Source organism: Octodon degus, unplaced genomic scaffold, assembly GCF_000260255.1.
Source record: "Octodon degus isolate 3935 unplaced genomic scaffold, OctDeg1.0 scaffold00098, whole genome shotgun sequence".
In the NCBI taxonomy this organism is placed as follows: domain Eukaryota; kingdom Metazoa; phylum Chordata; class Mammalia; order Rodentia; family Octodontidae; genus Octodon; species Octodon degus.
Window position 1 is genome coordinate 5,264,749 of NW_004524674.1, and position 17,845 is coordinate 5,282,593.

The following is a 17,845-nucleotide window of genomic DNA, read 5'->3' on the forward strand; positions in this document are numbered from 1 at the left end:
CTTTCTCTCTCTCCCCCCCCCAACTCAGAGCGATTCTTCTGCCTCTGCCTCCTGAGTGCTGGGATTATAGGTGTGGCCCACTATGCACGGTGAAACCGGGACTTTTGCACTGAGCTACATCCCTAATGCGGTTTTTCTTTTCTTTTTTCTTTCTTTTTTTTCTTTAATTATATTTCCCTCGTTTTTTATTTGAGAAAGGGTAATGCCGAATCACCAAGTTGCAGAAACTGGGTTCAAACCTTCGTTCCGCCTGTCTCAGCCTCCCAGAGTGCTGAGATAACAATCATGTACCATTACCTGCCGGCTTGTGTGTTCAAGGGTCTTTTAGAGCACTTCTACTTTTGTCTCTAATTCCCGGCCTGGACTTTCAGCTTTGCTTAGTTATCTGTCTCCTCTAAGTCTCTCCGGCGTTATCTTCCTTCTCCACCTAGACAAGCTCTCTATCTTCTCCTGCCACCTTGTTCCAGTCCAGTACCAGGTGGGGGTTAGGGAAGAGACCGCCCAGTCCCCAAGAAGCCCCCGGGGGCGGGGCCAACTCTCTATTTGCATATGTATTGGACCGCAAGAGCCTGAGTCTAGGAGGCGGGGCTTCTGGGGTAGGAAAGGGGCGGGCACCCTCGGAGTCGCAGAGTATAAAGACCGAGCGCAGCGACCGCGGGACCCGCACTGCTGAGGAGCGGAGCCTCCGCCTGGGGGGCGCGTATTTCTGGCTGACTGTTCCCCAACTGCGCGTCCCTGCCCCACCCCCACGGCGGGGACCCCTGTGTTGTGGCGGTCTTTGCCTGGCGGAGGAGCTTCGAGCAGCCACCTGCCGCGTTCCACAGCTTCTTTGCATCTCGGATTTCGGGGCGACCCCCCTCCTTCTGTTCCTTCCTCTCGCATCCTGCTTTTTTCTTCTGTGTTTTGCTTGGATTTCGTAGCCGTCCGTTTTTGCGTCCCTTATTCGTTCTGCTTCTAGGTGCTTTGCAGAGTGAGGCTACATTCACACCCCTTCTTGTTATCGCCTCCTACTCTACAGCCCTTTACATCGCGGCGGGGGGCCTAAGATCCGAGCGCGTCTGCCGCGCTGCCAGCAGCCCGCAGCCCGCGGCCGTGCACCCCAGGATTTGCAGCAGCCGCCTCTCGCAGGGGGTCTCCTTCGTCCCTACTGCCTTCGCTTCCCGCGCGCCCCAGTGCGTGGCAGGCATCCGTGCGCGACTCCCCCGCTTCTCTGCAGCCCCCCGCCCCGCGCCGGGACTCGCCCCGCGCCGCCAAGATGGTCATCCAGAAAGAGAAGAAGAGCTGCGGGCAGGTGGTTGAGGAGTGGAAGGAGTTCGTGTGGAATCCGCGGACACACCAGTTTATGGGCCGCACCGGGACCAGCTGGGGTACAAGGGGCGAGCGCGAGGGGCGGGGAGGCCGCTGGGTGAGCCTGGGGGTGTAGGGTCTCGCGGGCGAGGCCCCAGCTCCCCTGCCAGGTCCTTGGCGTCCGGCCCCCCTGCCGGGCTCTGGACTAGGAGGGGACCGAATCACCGGTCTAATCTCCGGGGCTGGCCGCTGCGGAGGTGGAGAAAGTAGGTCACTGCCGCCTTCCCGCCCCCCGCGGAGCCCCCTCGGGCGCGGGGTCGCTGGCTTTGTGCGCGTGTCTGCGCTGATCTGGCTCTCGCCTGGGGGCCAGTCGATGCACATGGTCACCCCCCACCTCTAGAGAGTACCCCTTCCCTCCCTCCGCTCCCTCTAGCTTGCCAACCCGGTCTATTTTTAGCTGGTGCCCACCCCCTGGACCCTGGGAACATTCATGAGGGGGCGGGTCTGGAAGGGGGTTGCTGGGGGGGTTCTTCACAGCGGAAGTCGTTTGTCTATATCCCACCATTAGGCATTTGCAACCTTCTGTGACTGCTTTTTTGGGTGGGGGTGCTGTTGCAGAGAGATGATACCGTGAGGTTTTCAGGGCTGGATCTTCTACTGAGACATCCCTGGCCCAGGGAGGAGTGGTCAGTGTGGTGAGATGGGAACATCACCAGGCCGGGTGTGTCCAAGGGACTCTAATGGCTTGGGACTTGGGGAGCAGAGGGACCTGTATGTGGTTAGGGAGATCCCTGATGGGCACAGGTGCAGGTGAGGAGTAGAATTCTTCCCAAAGAGATTGTCAAACTGGAGAGTCAAAGTGCAGGATACACTGTGTGACACAATTTACAATTTATCCACACGGATTGGACAGAATCCCCATCAGTCCATCCACTAGGGTCCTGTACAATCCTTATCCTCAGGGATCCGTGAATACTTGGGGCAATCCAAAGGCTGGGTGGAGGAAGTGTCTTCTGAGGTGTAAGGTCCAGGGTAGTGGGAACAGCAGGCCCTCATATGAGGCTGAGAGAAAGAAGTGAAGGAGAGCTAGGTGGTGGCAAGATGGTAGCTAGGGAGGGAGGTGGGGATTGTTTTCTCATTTGTGTGTATGAGTTGCCGGTGGGGTGGGTGCTGAAATTCTGACAACTGTCTTAGAGTCTGTATCTAGGACAGTGTTTTAGGCCTTTTATATCTGAAAGTGCTTTCAAGGTTTAGCTTCTATGGAGCATCAGGATAGAGATCTATTTGAGTCTTAGCTTCTGGCTCTGTAGGGGGTGGGTTCTGCTCTGAGTAGTAGTCAGTATCACCTGAAGAACTCATTGCAGAAGCCAGTTGTAGGGATGTATACCTGGAATCGCAGCACCAGAGAGGCCGAGGCAATATTACTTAGAGTTAAGGCCAGCATGGGGTACATAGTGATTTCAAGGCCAGCCAGAATTACGGAGACCCTACCTCAAAAAAGTGAAAAACAAACATTACATTCTTAGTGTGCACAGCTCCTGAATTTCATCCTCAACACCATCACACACAGAAAAGGTACTGCTCTAGGACAACTTTAAGGATGAGTATCATTACAACAGTGGCAGATGTTGTAACTTTGCAGGACCATGCGTGCTTGAGAAGTAAGAAATGTAATTAGAAGCAAAATGACATCAGACTATTCTTGGGGTTGTCCCAGCAATGAGAGTTTAGGTCTCCTGTAAGGTTGGGTCTCACTGTGGCCTAACGTTGGGAGGAGACTGGGAGTCATGATTATTAGCTTGGATACACTGCCTGTTTCTAGTTTGTTTTTCTTGGCTCCCTGGGGACAGCTCTAAGATATCCTGTGGCTGTAAGGCTCACACCAGTATAGAACTTCTGAATAGGAAGGGGGTGAGTGGGGTTAGGTGAGGTCATGGCAGGAAACTTAGAACCTGCTGACACTGTTTCCTCCTCCCTAGCCTTCATTCTCCTTTTCTACCTCGTCTTCTATGGCTTCCTTACGGCCATGTTCACCCTTACAATGTGGGTGATGTTGCAGACTGTCTCTGACCACACCCCCAAGTACCAGGACCGCCTGGCTACACCAGGTGAGTGATGAGATTTCCTGTAACAGCCACTCTTGACTGCCACTCTTGCCCATCCCCAACCTTCCAAAGGAACTCAGTTCTTTGCAGGAGTTTGGTTCTGATGATCCAATTGCCATGTGCTAGAAAGTTCTAGAAGTCTCCCCACATCCCAAAGCTGAGAACTGTGTGATCCAGGGGGGTGGCAGATACTTGTAGGAGGCTGCCCTCCTATAAAGACAATTTCAGATTTCACTCCATACCTCACCCTAGTGTTCTCATTTCCTTTGTGTGTGGCCTCTCATCTTAAACATACCCCCTATTACTACGCATGTCGGCTACAGGCTTGATGATTCGTCCTAAGACTGAGAATCTTGATGTTATTGTCAACATCAGTGACACTGAAAGCTGGGATCAGCATGTACAGAAGCTCAACAAGTTCTTGGAGCGTGAGTGAGAGGCTGGCTGTGTGCCAGTCGAGGACTGTGGGAGGGGGATTTGGAACCATGGAAGTGGAACACCAGGACCGTGACTCTCTGTCTTCTGACTCCTTAGCTTACAACGACTCCATCCAAGCCCAAAAGAATGATGTCTGCCGTCCGGGACGCTATTATGAGCAGCCAGATAATGGGGTTCTTAACTACCCAAAACGTGCCTGCCAATTCAATCGGACCCAGCTGGGCAACTGCTCTGGTATAGGGGACCCCACCTACTATGGTTACAGCACTGGGCAGCCCTGTGTCTTCATCAAGATGAACAGAGTACGCATGACTCCCCAGGGAAAATGGAGGAGGGAGCTGGGGCCACCATCTGTTGACTGTTGTGTCCTTCCACTGGGGTTAATGGGCATTAGAGAGGTTTTTGATAGTTTGAATAGCTGAGAGAACAAGAGGTGGGGCTATTGGTGGCTAAACTCTGTAGCTAGAGAGCTGGATGCCTGTGGTGTGACAACTCCCACTCTCTCCAACCTTCCTCCTCACTCTAGGTTATCAACTTCTATGCAGGAGCAAACCAGAGCATGAATGTTACCTGTGCTGGCAAGGTGAGTTTATGGGTCTTGTCCACTCCTTGTCCTTCAGTTTCTGTGTGATTCATACATCTCTCCATATTTTTTTTTTTTTGCTCCCAGAGGCCCCAACACTATAGGGACAAGGGGGTAAGAGTGGGCTTGGGTGTAGCTTGAACTCCAACAGGAGCTGTCAGCCCCTTGCTTTCTAGGATGCAAAACTACTTCCATGGACACAGATCCACCCTTCTGCCGCCAAAGCCCTGGCCTCTGGCTTCTCCCCACTAAGCCTTCCACCTTTTCCTTTATTCTCCAGTTGTCCATACCTCCTGCTCTCCCTCACATTTTACTCCTGTATCTCAGCTCATTTTAGGCATCTAGTAGTTGCTGATCTCTTAGCACCATTCACCACCCATACGTTATCATTGGAGTCCTGCTGCTTCCACTCTGTCTTCTTTAGCAACTTGCTGCCATCCCATCTCCCTGCTGCTTTTCCCTCCTGAGCCTTACTGTTTATCTGTTCTCTCTTGGCTCTGCTCCAGAGACCGATTCCCAAGGATGGGGTAAGCACTTTGGGTAGTGATGGGATAGGAGGCGCCTCATGTTCTTAACCTCTTTAGGGATGAGGCAGGGCACCCCCTTCTAATGACACACACACACACACACACACACACACACACACACAGAGCTCAAGGGAAATAGATTTGAGAACAAGAATAATTTTGGGCAAATGAAGCACAAAGCGAAGTCTGGTGAGCTCCTGGTGCCTACCTTTCCTAATGTTCATTCCTTGCCTTTCTGCACTTCCACAGCGAGATGAAGATGCTGAGAATCTTGGCCATTTTGTCATGTTCCCTGCCAATGGCAACATCGACCTTATGTACTTCCCCTACTATGGCAAAAAGTTCCACGTAAGTCCCATGGGAGGCCTGGGATTGATGAGTCCTAGAGGAGCAAGCTGAGGTTCTTGGGAAGGAGGCTGAGCTGCTCCAGGCCTAGAGCCTTGTCCTCATCCTCTGGTCCAGGTGAACTACACGCAGCCTCTGGTGGCCGTGAAGTTCCTGAATGTGACCCCCAATGTGGAGGTGAACGTGGAATGCCGTATCAACGCTGCCAATATCGCCACAGATGATGAGCGAGACAAGTTCGCTGGCCGTGTGGCCTTCAAACTCCGCATCAACAAAACCTGAGGTCCCCTTTCTCTTGCCCCGATCTCTCTCCCATGGATGCTTCTGGAATGTCTCTGACCCTGCCTGATCCCTCCCTCACCCACCCCAAAGGTATTTTTTATAACAGAGCTATGACTTGTCCAGTCTCACGCCCTTTTCCTTGACTTCTCAAACCAGCCTGATGTCCACTGTGATTCCCTGACTGCCCATGTTTTCTGCCATCTTGTCCCATACTAAGCTCATCCAGAGATAGAGATGGGCTACTCAAATGGCCACAGAGGATTTAGGAGTCTTTCTAGCTCTGGTTTAGCTGTCAGTGGGATGTCCCTACAGCCCCCACTTCTTCTGCCCCATCTTCTGAGAGCTACAAAATATGCCCACTTACCCAGCCAGTACACACAATCCTCACTTCAGCCCTTTGCTTCCCAGAAATGAATATAGTATTCCCTTCTTCTAGTCTTAAGCTCCAGCCATTGTACCTTTTCTCACTGTTACACTTTCTCCTTGTCTTTGCAGTGCTTATCTTGCTGGCTTTGACTTCTGTGGTTCCTCCAGATTTTAACTCCTTTTCCCCCATCTTTATTTTGTTTTCTGGAAAGCAGCCATTTGTAATAGAGAACAAGTTGATTCCGTGGCCTTTATCCTCCCCCTATGGTGACTCCATGAGCTGGGAAATGAAGGAATGAAAGAGAAGTCCTGTTGATTCTTCTAGAAAGTTCTGTAGCGGCTCCTGACTCCAATTTCTTCTTGGTCTTTCTGTCATCCAAAGAGCCACTACTCAGAGAGAGGCGGGCTTGACCTAGGCTGAATATCCACTTTGTTTTTACCAATGGCTCCCTTCCCCCATTTGCCTTCCCAGAATATCCTTCAAGTTCCACTTCCCAGGGAGCCTTGGGGGAGGGGCAGCCATCTTGGCTCTGTCCCCAGTGGCCACCTTGGAGACATCAGCTGGCTGGGGAACTAGTCCACCTCCTTCTGAGCCCAGATCTGCCCCCACCATCCTCTCACTGGGTTCTCCTAGCAAGTAACCAACTGATCGTTAACTTCTTCCCTGTACTCTGCATGTCAGCCTGAAAGTTTCAAATACTCCTCTCAATCTATGCTCTGAATTTCTTGGCTCCATTTCTTTCAGACCTTTTTGCCTTTAAAAAAAAAACTAAATGCCCATAGAATGTTAAATGAGGGGCCTCCTGTTCTGAATATTCTTTAGTTATAGAAGCATTTTAACTCTTTCTTCTCTGGTTTCCCTTCTTGGCCTCACCCTCTGCAACTTCCTTTTTATTAATGCTGCAGCCTCCACGCTCCACCTACAAATGGAATCTTTCCTTTTGCTGGATCTGTATCTCTTCCTTCTGGGTCCCCATGTTTTCCTGCACTGCCCTCTCCCCAGTGATTTCTTTGCAGTTATTTAATGCCTGTGTCAGATCTGAGAAAAAAAAAAAAAAAAAAGATAAAGTACAATAAAATGAGAGTAATTATATATATAAATATATATCATACACAGAACTCTGTGTGCGGGTTGTTCCTTTCGGAGCATTTGGAAGAACCCAAGGAATTGGATGCAGGGTGGATGTGGGTGATCTGGGGGTTACTTGGGCCTTAAGGGGCTCCCTCTCCAGCTTTGACCTCTTCAGAGTCCAAGCATCCAACTACTTCATCTCAACTAATTTAATATGCACTATCTTAAGATCACTTAATACAAGGGAGGCAGGAAGGCTACATATATTTGTACATTGAGAGACTTATAAAGGACCTACTGTGTGCATTCTAGGCACCATGAGGATATACTTAAGAAAAACACAGAGTTCCTGATCCAAGGAGCTTCCCCAGTTTAACAAGACAGGTGAGGAGCACACAAGACACTCTCCTACAAGGTAGATCCAGGGGAGAACCAGCAGTAATAAAATTTAGGATTGCCCATACTTTCTGTTGGGGGTTTCTAAGGGAAGGTTTCTTTTTTCTTTCCTTTCTTCCTTTTTTTCTGCCTCCCTTTTTCTTTCCTATACAAGAACCAGAAGCACTTTATCACTGACCTCCAGCTTTTTAAAATTGGGACAAAGTCTTGCTAGATTGCACAGGTGGGACTCAAACTTGCAATCTTCCTGTCTCAGCCTTCCAGGGCTGAGATGTCTGCACATCTCACCTGGCTGGGACACTTCAGGAGGCAGCATTTTAAGCTGGGATTTAAAGGATGGCATGGTTTGGGAAAGAACAGTGTTCACAGATGCTTAAGAGACAGAAAAGTGAACAAGGAGAAACAGACTTCAAAACAAGTTAGGACCTTCAGTATTCTAATGTTATGTAAATACAGAAGCATAGGAATAAATAACATTATGATATATAGGGGAGAGACTTTTTTTGTGTGGGACTGGCACAGCATATGGCACCAGGGATCAAACTGCTGTCCCTGCGCGCTTGCCTAAGCAGGCGCTTTGGACCACTGAGCTATCTCGTCGGACCAAGGGGAGAGACTGTGGGTAGCTCATTAAGATTTTATTTTGAGAACTTGTTTTTTGCTTGTTATTGCAATGAGTTGGTCTTAGGATTTGCTTTGAAAAATAACTTTGCATACACAATTTCATCATGAAGGCATAGTAGATACATACACGCACATACCATAAGGATCCTTGGATTTTCAGAATCAACCCCCAATATCACACACACACACACACACACACACACACACACACACACACACTATTATGCACCTATTAAAAGTAACTTGACACTTTACCAGATGAGATACTGGTACATGGAAATTACTGAACAAAGTTCCACAAATTTGTGTGTAATATCCAATTTTCTCTGGAAAATAGTAAGTGATCTTGATAAAATAACAATTGCATTTTCTGACAGCGTCAGGTCCATTCTAATTTTAAAAGAACTATTGCCTATTCTTTTTTTTTTATTTATTTTTTTACTATTGCCTGTTCTTGAGCACTTTCTCTCTCTCTGTTTCTCGGGCACTTTCTCTGTCTCTCTCTGAGTTTGATAGGGTCACACTATATAGTCCAGGCTGGCCTCAAAGTTATGGTGATTCTTCTGCTTCAGTCTCCTGGGTACTGGAATTACAGGAGTGTGTTACCATGCCCAGCTTCCAGGCACTATTCTTTTCAGAAAATTTATGGTAACTTTGACTAGGGGATGTAATTCAGTGGTAGAGTATGTGTGTAGCAGTTGGGAGGTCCTGGGGTCAATCTCTAGCATCCCTTTCCCATTATGAATACAAAAAGGGAAGAAAGGACCAGCGAGATAGTGGACTAAGCACCTGCTTAGGCAAGCACAGGGGTTGGGTTCAATCTCCGCACCACAGGCCAAGTCGGTCCCACCCCTGGACACACTGAGCTGGCCACCAAGACTGGATGTGGTGGTACATGCTTATAATCCCAGCACTGGAGATGCTGAAAACGAGTGGCTCACTAAAAGTCTGAGCTGTGTACTGAGATCCTGTACCAAATACATTAAAAAAAAAAAAAGGGCAGTTTTTTTCCCCCCAAATCAGTAATTTCTTTTTTTTTTTTAAATTTTAGGGAAGGGTCTACAGGGTGTTCAGGGTCTTGCTACTAGATCAGATTCATAGTGATCTGCCTGTTTACAGCCTCCCAAGAGCTGAGATTACAGGCAAGTGCCACCAAGACCAGTCTCAATTGCCATGTCAGTGGTCCCTGGAGGCAGGGCCAGCACAGCAGACCTGGGGATCGAACCCCTAGCCCCTGAGCCTGCTTGCAGGTGCTTTAATCTGCTGAGCTATTTGGCTGGCCCTAGTAATTTTATTTTCTTTTTTTTTGGCGGTACTGGGGATTGAACTCAGGCCCTTGCACTTGCCAGGGAAGTGCTTATTCCACTGAGCTATATTCCTGGCCCCTAGCTTTTCTTTTTTTTTTGTACCAGAAATCAAACTCAGGGTCTCAAGCTTGCCAGGCATGTGCTGGGCTGCTGAGCTATATCCCCAGCCCTTGAACTCGACTTCTTTGCAAAGAACTATGTCCCAGGCCAGCTGGACTTGAATTTTGTTTCTACTGTCTCACCATGCAGCAGCATTGGAATTACAAGTATGAACTCATGGCCTCTTTTTTGTGTGTTTTTCAGAGTCTTGCTATGCAGTTCAGGCTGACCTTGAATTCAGTGCTTCTGGGGATCCACCTGTCTCAGCCTCCCAAATGCTAGAACTATATGTGTGCAAAAACCTTTTTTTTTTTTTTAAAAGATAGTATCTTACTGTGTTGTTCACACTGGCTTTGAACTCATGTGCTCAAGGAGACCTGCCCCACAGCTGGGACTACAGGTATACTTGGTTTATACAATGTTATCTCATTGTGTATCCTGAAGATAAGGGGCCAGAGCTGGGGCTGAGTGGTAGAGCGTTTGCCCATTCTGAATATGTATTTTTTTGGGGTCAGTTATACCCTAATAGGCTGAGACAAAACATTTTTAAAAGACAAGGGAGCTCTTCAAAGTGTTCTATAAATAGGAGCAAGAGAGACAGTCACCAGTGCTCTGATTTGTCGGGTGGTTGGAGAAATGACTGCTAAGTCTCTGGGCTTGGGTGTAGTTCAGTGGTAGAACACTTAGTGAATGTGAGGCCCTGGGTTCCATCTCCAGCCAGCAAAGCCAAAGGGGAGGGGGAGAGCTCTGAAAGAGATGGATTTGGGCCTCGCAGGAGGACATTTGGCCTTCTCTCATAAGCAAGAACAAAGATGGTCTTCTCAACTGTCAAGGACCTTGGGGCAGGGCAGAGGGCTCCCACTGGCACTTTAAGCCTAGTTGATATAAACCTAGGTTGAGGACAGTGACCCAAAGTCCCTGTGGATCTTGGGACCTCTCTCCATCACTGTGGAGGCAGTAGGCCAAGACATTTGCCCACTGACTGGTCATTCCTGTGGGCACTGGCTTAGGCAGCAGCAGGGAATGGGGGAGCCTGGCCCCAGCCCCCTCCCTGGGAGCCAGCAGCACTAAGGAACTGGCTGGGCAGGGGGTGCTGGGATCCCCAACCCCAACTCTCCTCCCCACCCCAAGAAGCCCTTTCAAAGGTTTTCCTGGCACAGCGTAAAGCTTCAATTCATTCACCCGCCTGGCACAAGGCCCGGGACAAAGGGATGCTGGGAAGGCCCCAGCCCTTACCTTAGCTGCCCCCAGTTTCCTGGGACCCCAGCTGGCAGACCTCCTACTGGCCTCTTCCCACAGCAGCACCCACCCCTCTCCTTGGGAACACAGGTACCCTGCCCCTTCCCTGTGGAGCAGATGGCCACCCCAGAGGCTCAGGCTTGCTAAATCAGACATTTAAATCCCCTAATCCTTGGTGAGCGGCTGCCTAGGGACAGCAGCCCAACCCTAGAAGCAGGGGTGGGCAAGAACTTTGGGTCAGCCCTGGCAGGAGGGGAGGAGGGACAGTTGGTTCCTGAGTTATGAATGGAGTCACCGTCTCCCTTCTTGTCATGCAGCCCACAAACTGACCCAGTCCCCAGCCTTTGTTCCCCTGCTGGAAGCTGGGTGCCAGCCCCCCAGCCCACACTGCCTAGTGACTCAGGTGGCTGCCTCCCAACTTCAACTCCTACTCATCCCTGCACCTGGGGGCCCAAGCAGCCTGTGCTGGCACCCACTCCCCAAACACACAGGTGATAGCAAAGTTTTATTGTAAAATAAGAAACTGATACAAAAAGGGGATATAAAAAGGGACGTGTGAAGGTGGTTAAGTATAGATGTGCCTTGCAGAGTGCAAAAGAAATTGACCCTGAGCATGTAGGGGAAGTACAATGAGTTTTGGTGGATACAGACCCTCTGGGAGCTGGAGCTAGAATCCTGCAGGGTGTGAAGGGGGAGACTTCCTTCCTGGTGCCAAGGTTCAGCATGAGATTGGAGTACATCTGGCAGTGGCTGCTGACCTTTAGCCAGCATCCTAACCTTGGAAACTGTGCACCCAGCCCCCATGTAATAAAGGATGTCAAGATTGGACATATGTTCTTGCATCGGCCCTCACAACAATCCCGGGAGGTAGCGATGGTGATCAACATTTCATAGATGAGGGCATTCAAGTTAGGAGAAAGGAAATAACTGGCCACAGCTTCTCTGGTGAGCTCAGTTGGAGAACTGGGCTTCCAGTCAGGCATATGGCTGGTTGTACACTCTGATCCTTATATGCAAGAATGTTTTCTTCCCTCTCCTAATTCTCCCCACAGTTAAAACCTTAAAAACTCAGCTGGTACATCGTAGCGCCCACTATCCCCCCACCAAAAAAATGGTACAGGCCAACTTCTTGTGTGGTGTCCAGGCAAGGCAAATGGCAGAACTCCTGGGCATTTCTGGGCACACCTACACCAGGAAGGGATTCAAGCACCAGAGTTCCAAATCCCAGGGAAAGAACAGGGTGGGGGCCAGGGTATGTGATTGATAAGGGAGAAGAGGCAAAAAATGTCAGTCTGAATCAGGTCCTTCTCTCTTGCACATTAGTTTTTTATGACAGGAGGTAGACTGCCCCTTCTTAGATTTCAGGTAGCTGTAGAGACAGAAAAGAGAAAAAGAAGAGATGATGTAAAAGGGTGAGGACAAGGCCTAGAAAAATCTAAGGCTGGAGTGGGAATTTCATTTAATGTGGTTACCAGCACCTGTAGATATGCTCACTAAATATTTCTATCAATCTCTTCATCTTCCCTTACCCCAGTTTATAAATAAGGAAATAGAGCCCAAAGGGAGAAATGTCGCTCATACCTGTGAGTGCTTGGCAAGGCTGCAGGACCCTGATATAGAAAGTGGCTGTGTGTCACGACCAGAGGAACACTAAAGGGGCCTTGAGCAGGACAGGTTTGCTGCCCGTTATTTTGAAGTAGGGGTTGGGGGGATTCCTCAGGCTATTCACCTGGAGTGAGGCCTGCTCTCTCCTTGCTCCTTCTCAGTTTGGGCATCCTTGAGTTCCAAGGCCTCGTTCAGCTCTCGGAACATCTCAAAGCGTTCACGCCCACGGACCTGCAACAAGGTGAAAGGGGACACAGAAATATCAGGCAAAATTGTCTAACTATTTTCATGTTTTCCTTAACATTTTCCTTTTTGAAAGGTGGTCCTCTAAATATCTACGTGGACCTGAACTTACAATGGCTTGACCTATGACTTTTTGATTTCACAATAGCGTGAGAGTAAGAGACACTGAACAGAAAGTTTACATTGAATTTAGATCTTTCCCAGGTTAGTAATATGCAGTATGGTACTCTGTCTTGGTGTTGGGCAGCAGTAGCAAGTTGCAGCTCCCTGTGAGGCACAAGATCATGAGGGGGACAGGCTGCACCATGCACTGTGTGGCTAAGCTGTGATATTTGGTAGGTTAGGTGGGTTAGATCCACCTTCTGGGTGGTGCTAGGGATACAACCCAGGACCCTATACTATGTGAATGCCAGGAAAGTACTCTACCATAGCATTTCCTGCACTTTTTTTCTTTTTTTGGCACAACTGGGGATTGAACTCAGGCCCTTGCATTTGCCAGGGAAGCACTTATTCCATTGAGTCATCTCCCCAGCCCTCTTCCCTGTACTTTTCACTTATACTTTTAACTCAGGATGGTTTAACTGGAATATGATCCTGTCTTAGGTGGAGGAAGGCTTGTATTATGGTCCACATTGGCATTTTCAAGTTACATTGTTATACAAGGAGACCCTGCCCAGCATCCTTGGAGCAACACTGCCCCTGATGGTAAATGTCCTAATTGTAGGCAAAGCAGCCAAAAAGATGACAGATGTTAGACTTAGGGTGGGCCAGATAGCTCAGCAGATTAAGAGATCAGGTTTGATCCCTGGCATGCTGTGCCGGTCCTGCCCTGGGGGTGCGCTGAGACTGTGACTGAGACTGGGTGGAAAATGGGAGGATCACTGAGTCTGATCTATGTAGTAAGACCCTGTACTAAATACATAAAAATAAGTAAGTAAATAGATAAATGTTAGACTTTACATTTTCTCCTTTTCTTTAAAAAATGTATTTGGTATAGGGTCTCACTATGCAGCTTGGACTTGTAGTGATCCTCTGGTTTTCAGCCTCCCCAGTGCTAGGTTTACAGGCGTGTGCCACCACACCTGGTCTCACAGGCTTAGTGTGCCAAGGGATGGGAAAAGCATGTGGTGCTGGGGATCGAATCCCTGTCCCTGTGATTGCCTAAGGCCCTAGACTTCACATTTTCAATCTGATTGTATTAACTTTACAGGAGTGGGCCCAGGGAGATGGCTCAGTAGAATAAGTGCTTCCCTGGCAAGCACAAGGGCCTGAGTTCAATCCCCGATTCTGAAACAAAAAACAAAAACAAAAAAAAAACAAAACTTTACAGGAGCATGATGGGTATAGTTTTTCCCTCATTGCATTTAATTTATATAAGACTACTGTATCTCCCCCAGACTTGGTACCTTAAGGGTGAAGTATTCTCCATCCAGTGGTTTCTTCTTTGGCTGTGGAGAGGAGCTGGTTGTGGGGGGCAGTGCTGCAAAAGAGATAAGGAAAGAAGTGGATATGGGGCAGAACTGCCCCTCTTTGTCCTCCAACTCCTCTTGTTCTACCTGCTTACCTCGCTTAATGCTTCCTGGGGTTGGTTCAGAGCATGAACCTCCTTTCTTGCGGAAATTTTCTTCCTCTGTGCGGCGGTCTCTCCCAGGACAGGCACAAACACGCACTTCAAAGCTGTTCCGCCCCAGCAGTTTCCCACTAGCCAGGAAGAGGAGAGAGAAGTAGAAGGTGGTGAGGCCTACTTGCCTCATCTGCTTCCAACTGCTCTTGTCCTGCATGGTGTCTAAGCTCCAGCTTCAGGGACACCAGGGAGTAGCCACAGGTTAAAAAAATAAAAGGCCTCAAAGCCAGAAAAAAAGAAAATAGAGGGATGGCAGCTGAGGAGATTCTACTCATGGGCATGGTTTGAGACCTAAGGATGAAGAGCAGGGTCCAGGAAACGGGCAGGCAGAGGGTGGGGAGGAGCATGCTGGTGTGAAGAGGCCTACCTGGAGTCTTCCAGTGTGATAATGGTGAGGATGGGCCTCCGGTTCATGCCCCCCATGCACGAGCTGTTGCACATATAATTGTAGTGGATGGTGGTACAGTCAGAGCCAACCTAGGGGAAGACACAGGTCTCAAGTGAAGCCAACCTGACTTGGGGAAATCAGCAGCAACTAGGGAGGCCGGTAGCCTCTGCAAGCTTGTTGTTTCTTTAGCTGAGAAATGAAGGTGATAACCCACTGGCTCTGTACCACGCACAGGCTTGTGGTGGTGTGGAATGGGCACTCTACTTAGTGGTAGAGTGGGCACAGGATCATGAGGGGACCAGTATTCTATTGTGCTGACCATGCCTAGCATGTATGAAGTCCTAGGTTCCATCCCTAACTCCAACTAAAACTTCTAACAAACAAACAAAACAAAAAAGGAAGGGAAGTTCTCTATTGCCCCCTCAGTGCCAATGATAAATCTCTTTCAGCCCCCTGATATCCTCCTCCCAGAGATCCCAGAGGCCAAATCCAACCTCAGGCGGCTCATAGGGCACCACCACACTATGGCGGAAAGTGGTTCTGTCGTCCAAATATTCTGCATGCAGATTTCCTTCCACCCGGATGAGATGCTGAGGTGGGGCCAGGCCTGAGAACAACCAGGGACAAATCAGATGTTGGGGACCTGGGCAGCCAGCTCTGTCCATTTTCCAGTCCTTGACCACTCACCATCACTATCGGAGCAGCGCTCATGATGGGGGCAGCGTCTTACAACTTCTGTCATGTGCTGTGATTTTTTGTAGATGGCCAGGGCTCGGACTCGGGTGCCAGGTGGTGGTGGTGATTCAACCCATACCTGTACAGGGCAGGTCTTTGCCAGCTGGCAGAACAGCTTGTTAAGGTCAGGGGAGTACTATAGGAAAAGGAAGAAGAATCAAAGGTCAGAGGACCCATGCATGAAACAAGGGAAAAGGGGATCATATGAACAAACCCAGGGTGGGGTAGCTAGAGTTGGGATCTAATTGTCAGCTTTTTTTGGTGTGGGACCTTGCGCTTGCCAGGCAGGTGCTTGTGCCACTGAGCTATACCCCCCAGGCCCACCAGACGCTTACTTTTCCTCTTTTTTGTTTTGTTTTTGGGGGACAAAGTCTCATTATGTTGCCCAAGCTGGCCTCAAACTCCTGGGCTCAAGGGATCCTCCTGTCTCAGCCAGAGTAGCTGGGGGAAAGAAAAAATTCCCTGTCCTAAGGAGAGATGCTGAAAGTAGAATGGGAAAAGTGAAAGCCCAAGGTTAACAGAGAAAATTCCATTGTGGGATAGAGGTCAAAGTTTACAGACTAAATGAATAGAACCTAAGCAAGACCCTTAAGAAGCCAAAGACTGAAGAAGAATCCCCAAGTTCTAGACAGAAAAATCCAGGGGGGTTATGGGTAGGCTTTGAAAGGTCACATGGAAGCCAGCTCCTCTGGGTTACTAACCGTGCATGTGACAGACTTGGCTGTCCCAGACTGAAGGAAGCCCAGGCGGAAGCCATAGTTGCCATGGTAAGGCTTATGAGAGGGGACTGAGGATGACAGAGGCCAGGAAGTGGCTGGTACAGGGGCTGCTGGGGCAGGGGCCACTGGTGTTGGGGGCTGTGGTACAGGAGCTGCTGACACTTGTATATCTTCATCTGGGTTTTCTTCCAGCCAATTTACAACATCTGGGAGCAGCAGATCATCCATGGTCGAGGGCAGTGAGCTGGACTGTGGGAAATAAGAATCCTAAGATTGGGTTCCCCATCCACAGGTCCCCCAAGTATCCAGACCTCCCCACTTCTGTCCTTACCAGAACGTTGTTATCAGGAAGTCTGAAAAACAAGAGCAGAAAGTCAGTACTAGTGGTTTTTGCTTCTTTCAGGCCTCTGCCAGGGGCATGGGGACTGGGGTGGAGATGGTGACCCTACAGGGGACTGGGCATTGAGTCAGTCCTTCCCATGAAATCCACTCACAGTTTCCATAAGTCTGAAAATGTCTCCTGACTCAGTGGAGGCTCGAGGCTGAGATCGGACTGTGGCTCCTCCATGGCAGCAGCTGGGAAGGCTGCTATGAGGGGAAAAAGGAGGACTGGGTGTGAGACACATCCCACCCTAGGTCTGAGACCTGGGGTAGGGGAGGGTACGCGACGGGAGTTCCCGGGAAGCAAGAACAGGCATGTTCTGCCTTCTCTCAAGGGTGCCCCTGCCCCACTTCTCCGTACTGGAATGCTACCCACTCCAAGAAAAAGTTAACCAGTGGGAGGTGTGGCTCAGCACTACAGCCCTTGCCTGGCATGTACAATGCTCAACAGGAACAAAAACTAGAAAACTCAAACAAATAAAACCCCAGTACCCCCCAAAAGAAAAAGATAACCAGAAAGAAGCTTCCAATCTCCCCATGACCAAATCCATAAACCTTCCAAATCCACAATGTGTTTCTGCTCTTTCTGGTTAAAAAGAATGCAGTTGCTTCTAGCCCACTCCTGTCCCCACTAGGAATCTCTAGCTCTTGGATCCCCCTTACTGCCAATCTTCTTCAAGAGTAACAGTCTAACCCCCTCCATTCCCTTGGGATTGCTCTCCCCTTTACAAATTCCCAGGATCAGCCCCTTCATTGATTTAATCTCCTCACTAACCCTCCCTTGCGGGAGGGGTCTAGCTAGACCGGCTGCCCTTGTCTGCTCCCTCTCTAGGACCACTCCATCCTGTCTCTACTTCCCGTGACCACGTGGTAGGCTCCTTCCCGCTGGGACCTGACCATACTTCCTCAGAGAAGTTCCCCCAGACCACTCAGCCAGCCAACTATATTTAGCCATCCTATTTTAATTCTCATAGTGACTTTTTTTTTCTTATTTATTTCATCTTTTTAACCAAGTGAACTACAATCTTCATCAGTGCAGGGAGGTATTCTGTTTTGTTCCCCACAGTGCAAGCATAAGGCTGTGCACCTGGCTGAAGTAGTGAATCATCGTGCTAAGGCTCTGAGCCTGTTTGGAAAAGCAGTGGGGTAGGGACAGAGAAGAGCCCCTGTCTTGTACGATGTTACAGAGCTAACATCTCACCTTCTTCCAGGCCAGCTTTCTTATTCTTTTTTTTTTTTTTAAATCCTTTATTTCTTTGGTACAGGGTCTTGCTATGTAGCTCAAACTCATAGTCATTCTCTTGTCTCAGCCTCCCCAGCACTGGGATTATAGGTGTGCACCACCATCCCTGGTTTCGGTACCCAGCATGGTGCACCAGGGGTTCTAGGGCCAGCATGGCATGCAGTATTGGGGATCAAACTGGCTCCTTGTGCTTGCAAGGTAGGTGCTTAGACCACCAAGCTATCTATCTCCCTAGCC

General features: G+C 49.3%; 2 protein-coding genes across 5 annotated transcripts in view; one reads left to right on the top strand and one right to left on the bottom strand.

Moving 5' to 3' along the window:
• Positions 1-672: 672 nt before the first annotated feature.
• On the top strand, positions 673-7,036 carry Atp1b2 (ATPase Na+/K+ transporting subunit beta 2). The gene is made up of 7 exons (XM_004638422.2): positions 673-1,367; positions 3,267-3,395; positions 3,716-3,820; positions 3,927-4,132; positions 4,357-4,413; positions 5,190-5,288; positions 5,403-7,036. The coding sequence occupies exons 1-7, from the start codon at positions 1,256-1,258 to the stop codon at positions 5,565-5,567; spliced, it is 873 nt and encodes a 290-aa protein (XP_004638479.1). The 5' UTR covers positions 673-1,255; the 3' UTR covers positions 5,568-7,036.
• Positions 7,037-11,162: 4,126 nt separating this feature from the next.
• The window catches only part of Tp53 (tumor protein p53), a 28,162-nt gene continuing 21,479 nt past the window's right edge, over positions 11,163-17,845 (bottom strand). For 3 of the 4 annotated variants that reach the window (XM_023723302.1, XM_023723301.1, XM_023723303.1), the window contains 10 exons: positions 16,479-16,572; positions 16,316-16,337; positions 15,967-16,233; positions 15,218-15,401; positions 15,025-15,137; positions 14,510-14,619; positions 14,083-14,219; positions 13,925-13,998; positions 12,400-12,506; positions 11,163-12,039 (listed from right to left, as the gene is read on the bottom strand). In XM_023723302.1, the coding sequence (XP_023579070.1) occupies positions 11,958-12,039; positions 12,400-12,506; positions 13,925-13,998; positions 14,083-14,219; positions 14,510-14,619; positions 15,025-15,137; positions 15,218-15,401; positions 15,967-16,233; positions 16,316-16,337; positions 16,479-16,552 (1,170 nt within the window). In that variant the 5' untranslated portion in view covers positions 16,553-16,572 and the 3' untranslated portion in view covers positions 11,163-11,957. The remainder of the gene's footprint in view (positions 12,040-12,399; positions 12,507-13,924; positions 13,999-14,082; positions 14,220-14,509; positions 14,620-15,024; positions 15,138-15,217; positions 15,402-15,966; positions 16,234-16,315; positions 16,338-16,478; positions 16,573-17,845) is intronic. The other variant, XM_004638424.2, reaches the window with a different exon arrangement.

Bases quoted from the DNA above. Each gene is read 5' to 3' on its own strand.
- Atp1b2 (XM_004638422.2), top strand. From the start codon at position 1,256: ATGGTCATCCAGAAAGAGAAGAAGAGCTGCGGGCAGGTGGTTGAGGAG. The intron at 3,396-3,715 runs GTGAGTGATGAG...TGTCGGCTACAG, and splicing joins GGACCGCCTGGCTACACCAG to GCTTGATGATTCGTCCTAAG. The intron at 5,289-5,402 runs GTAAGTCCCATG...CCTCTGGTCCAG, and splicing joins ACTATGGCAAAAAGTTCCAC to GTGAACTACACGCAGCCTCT.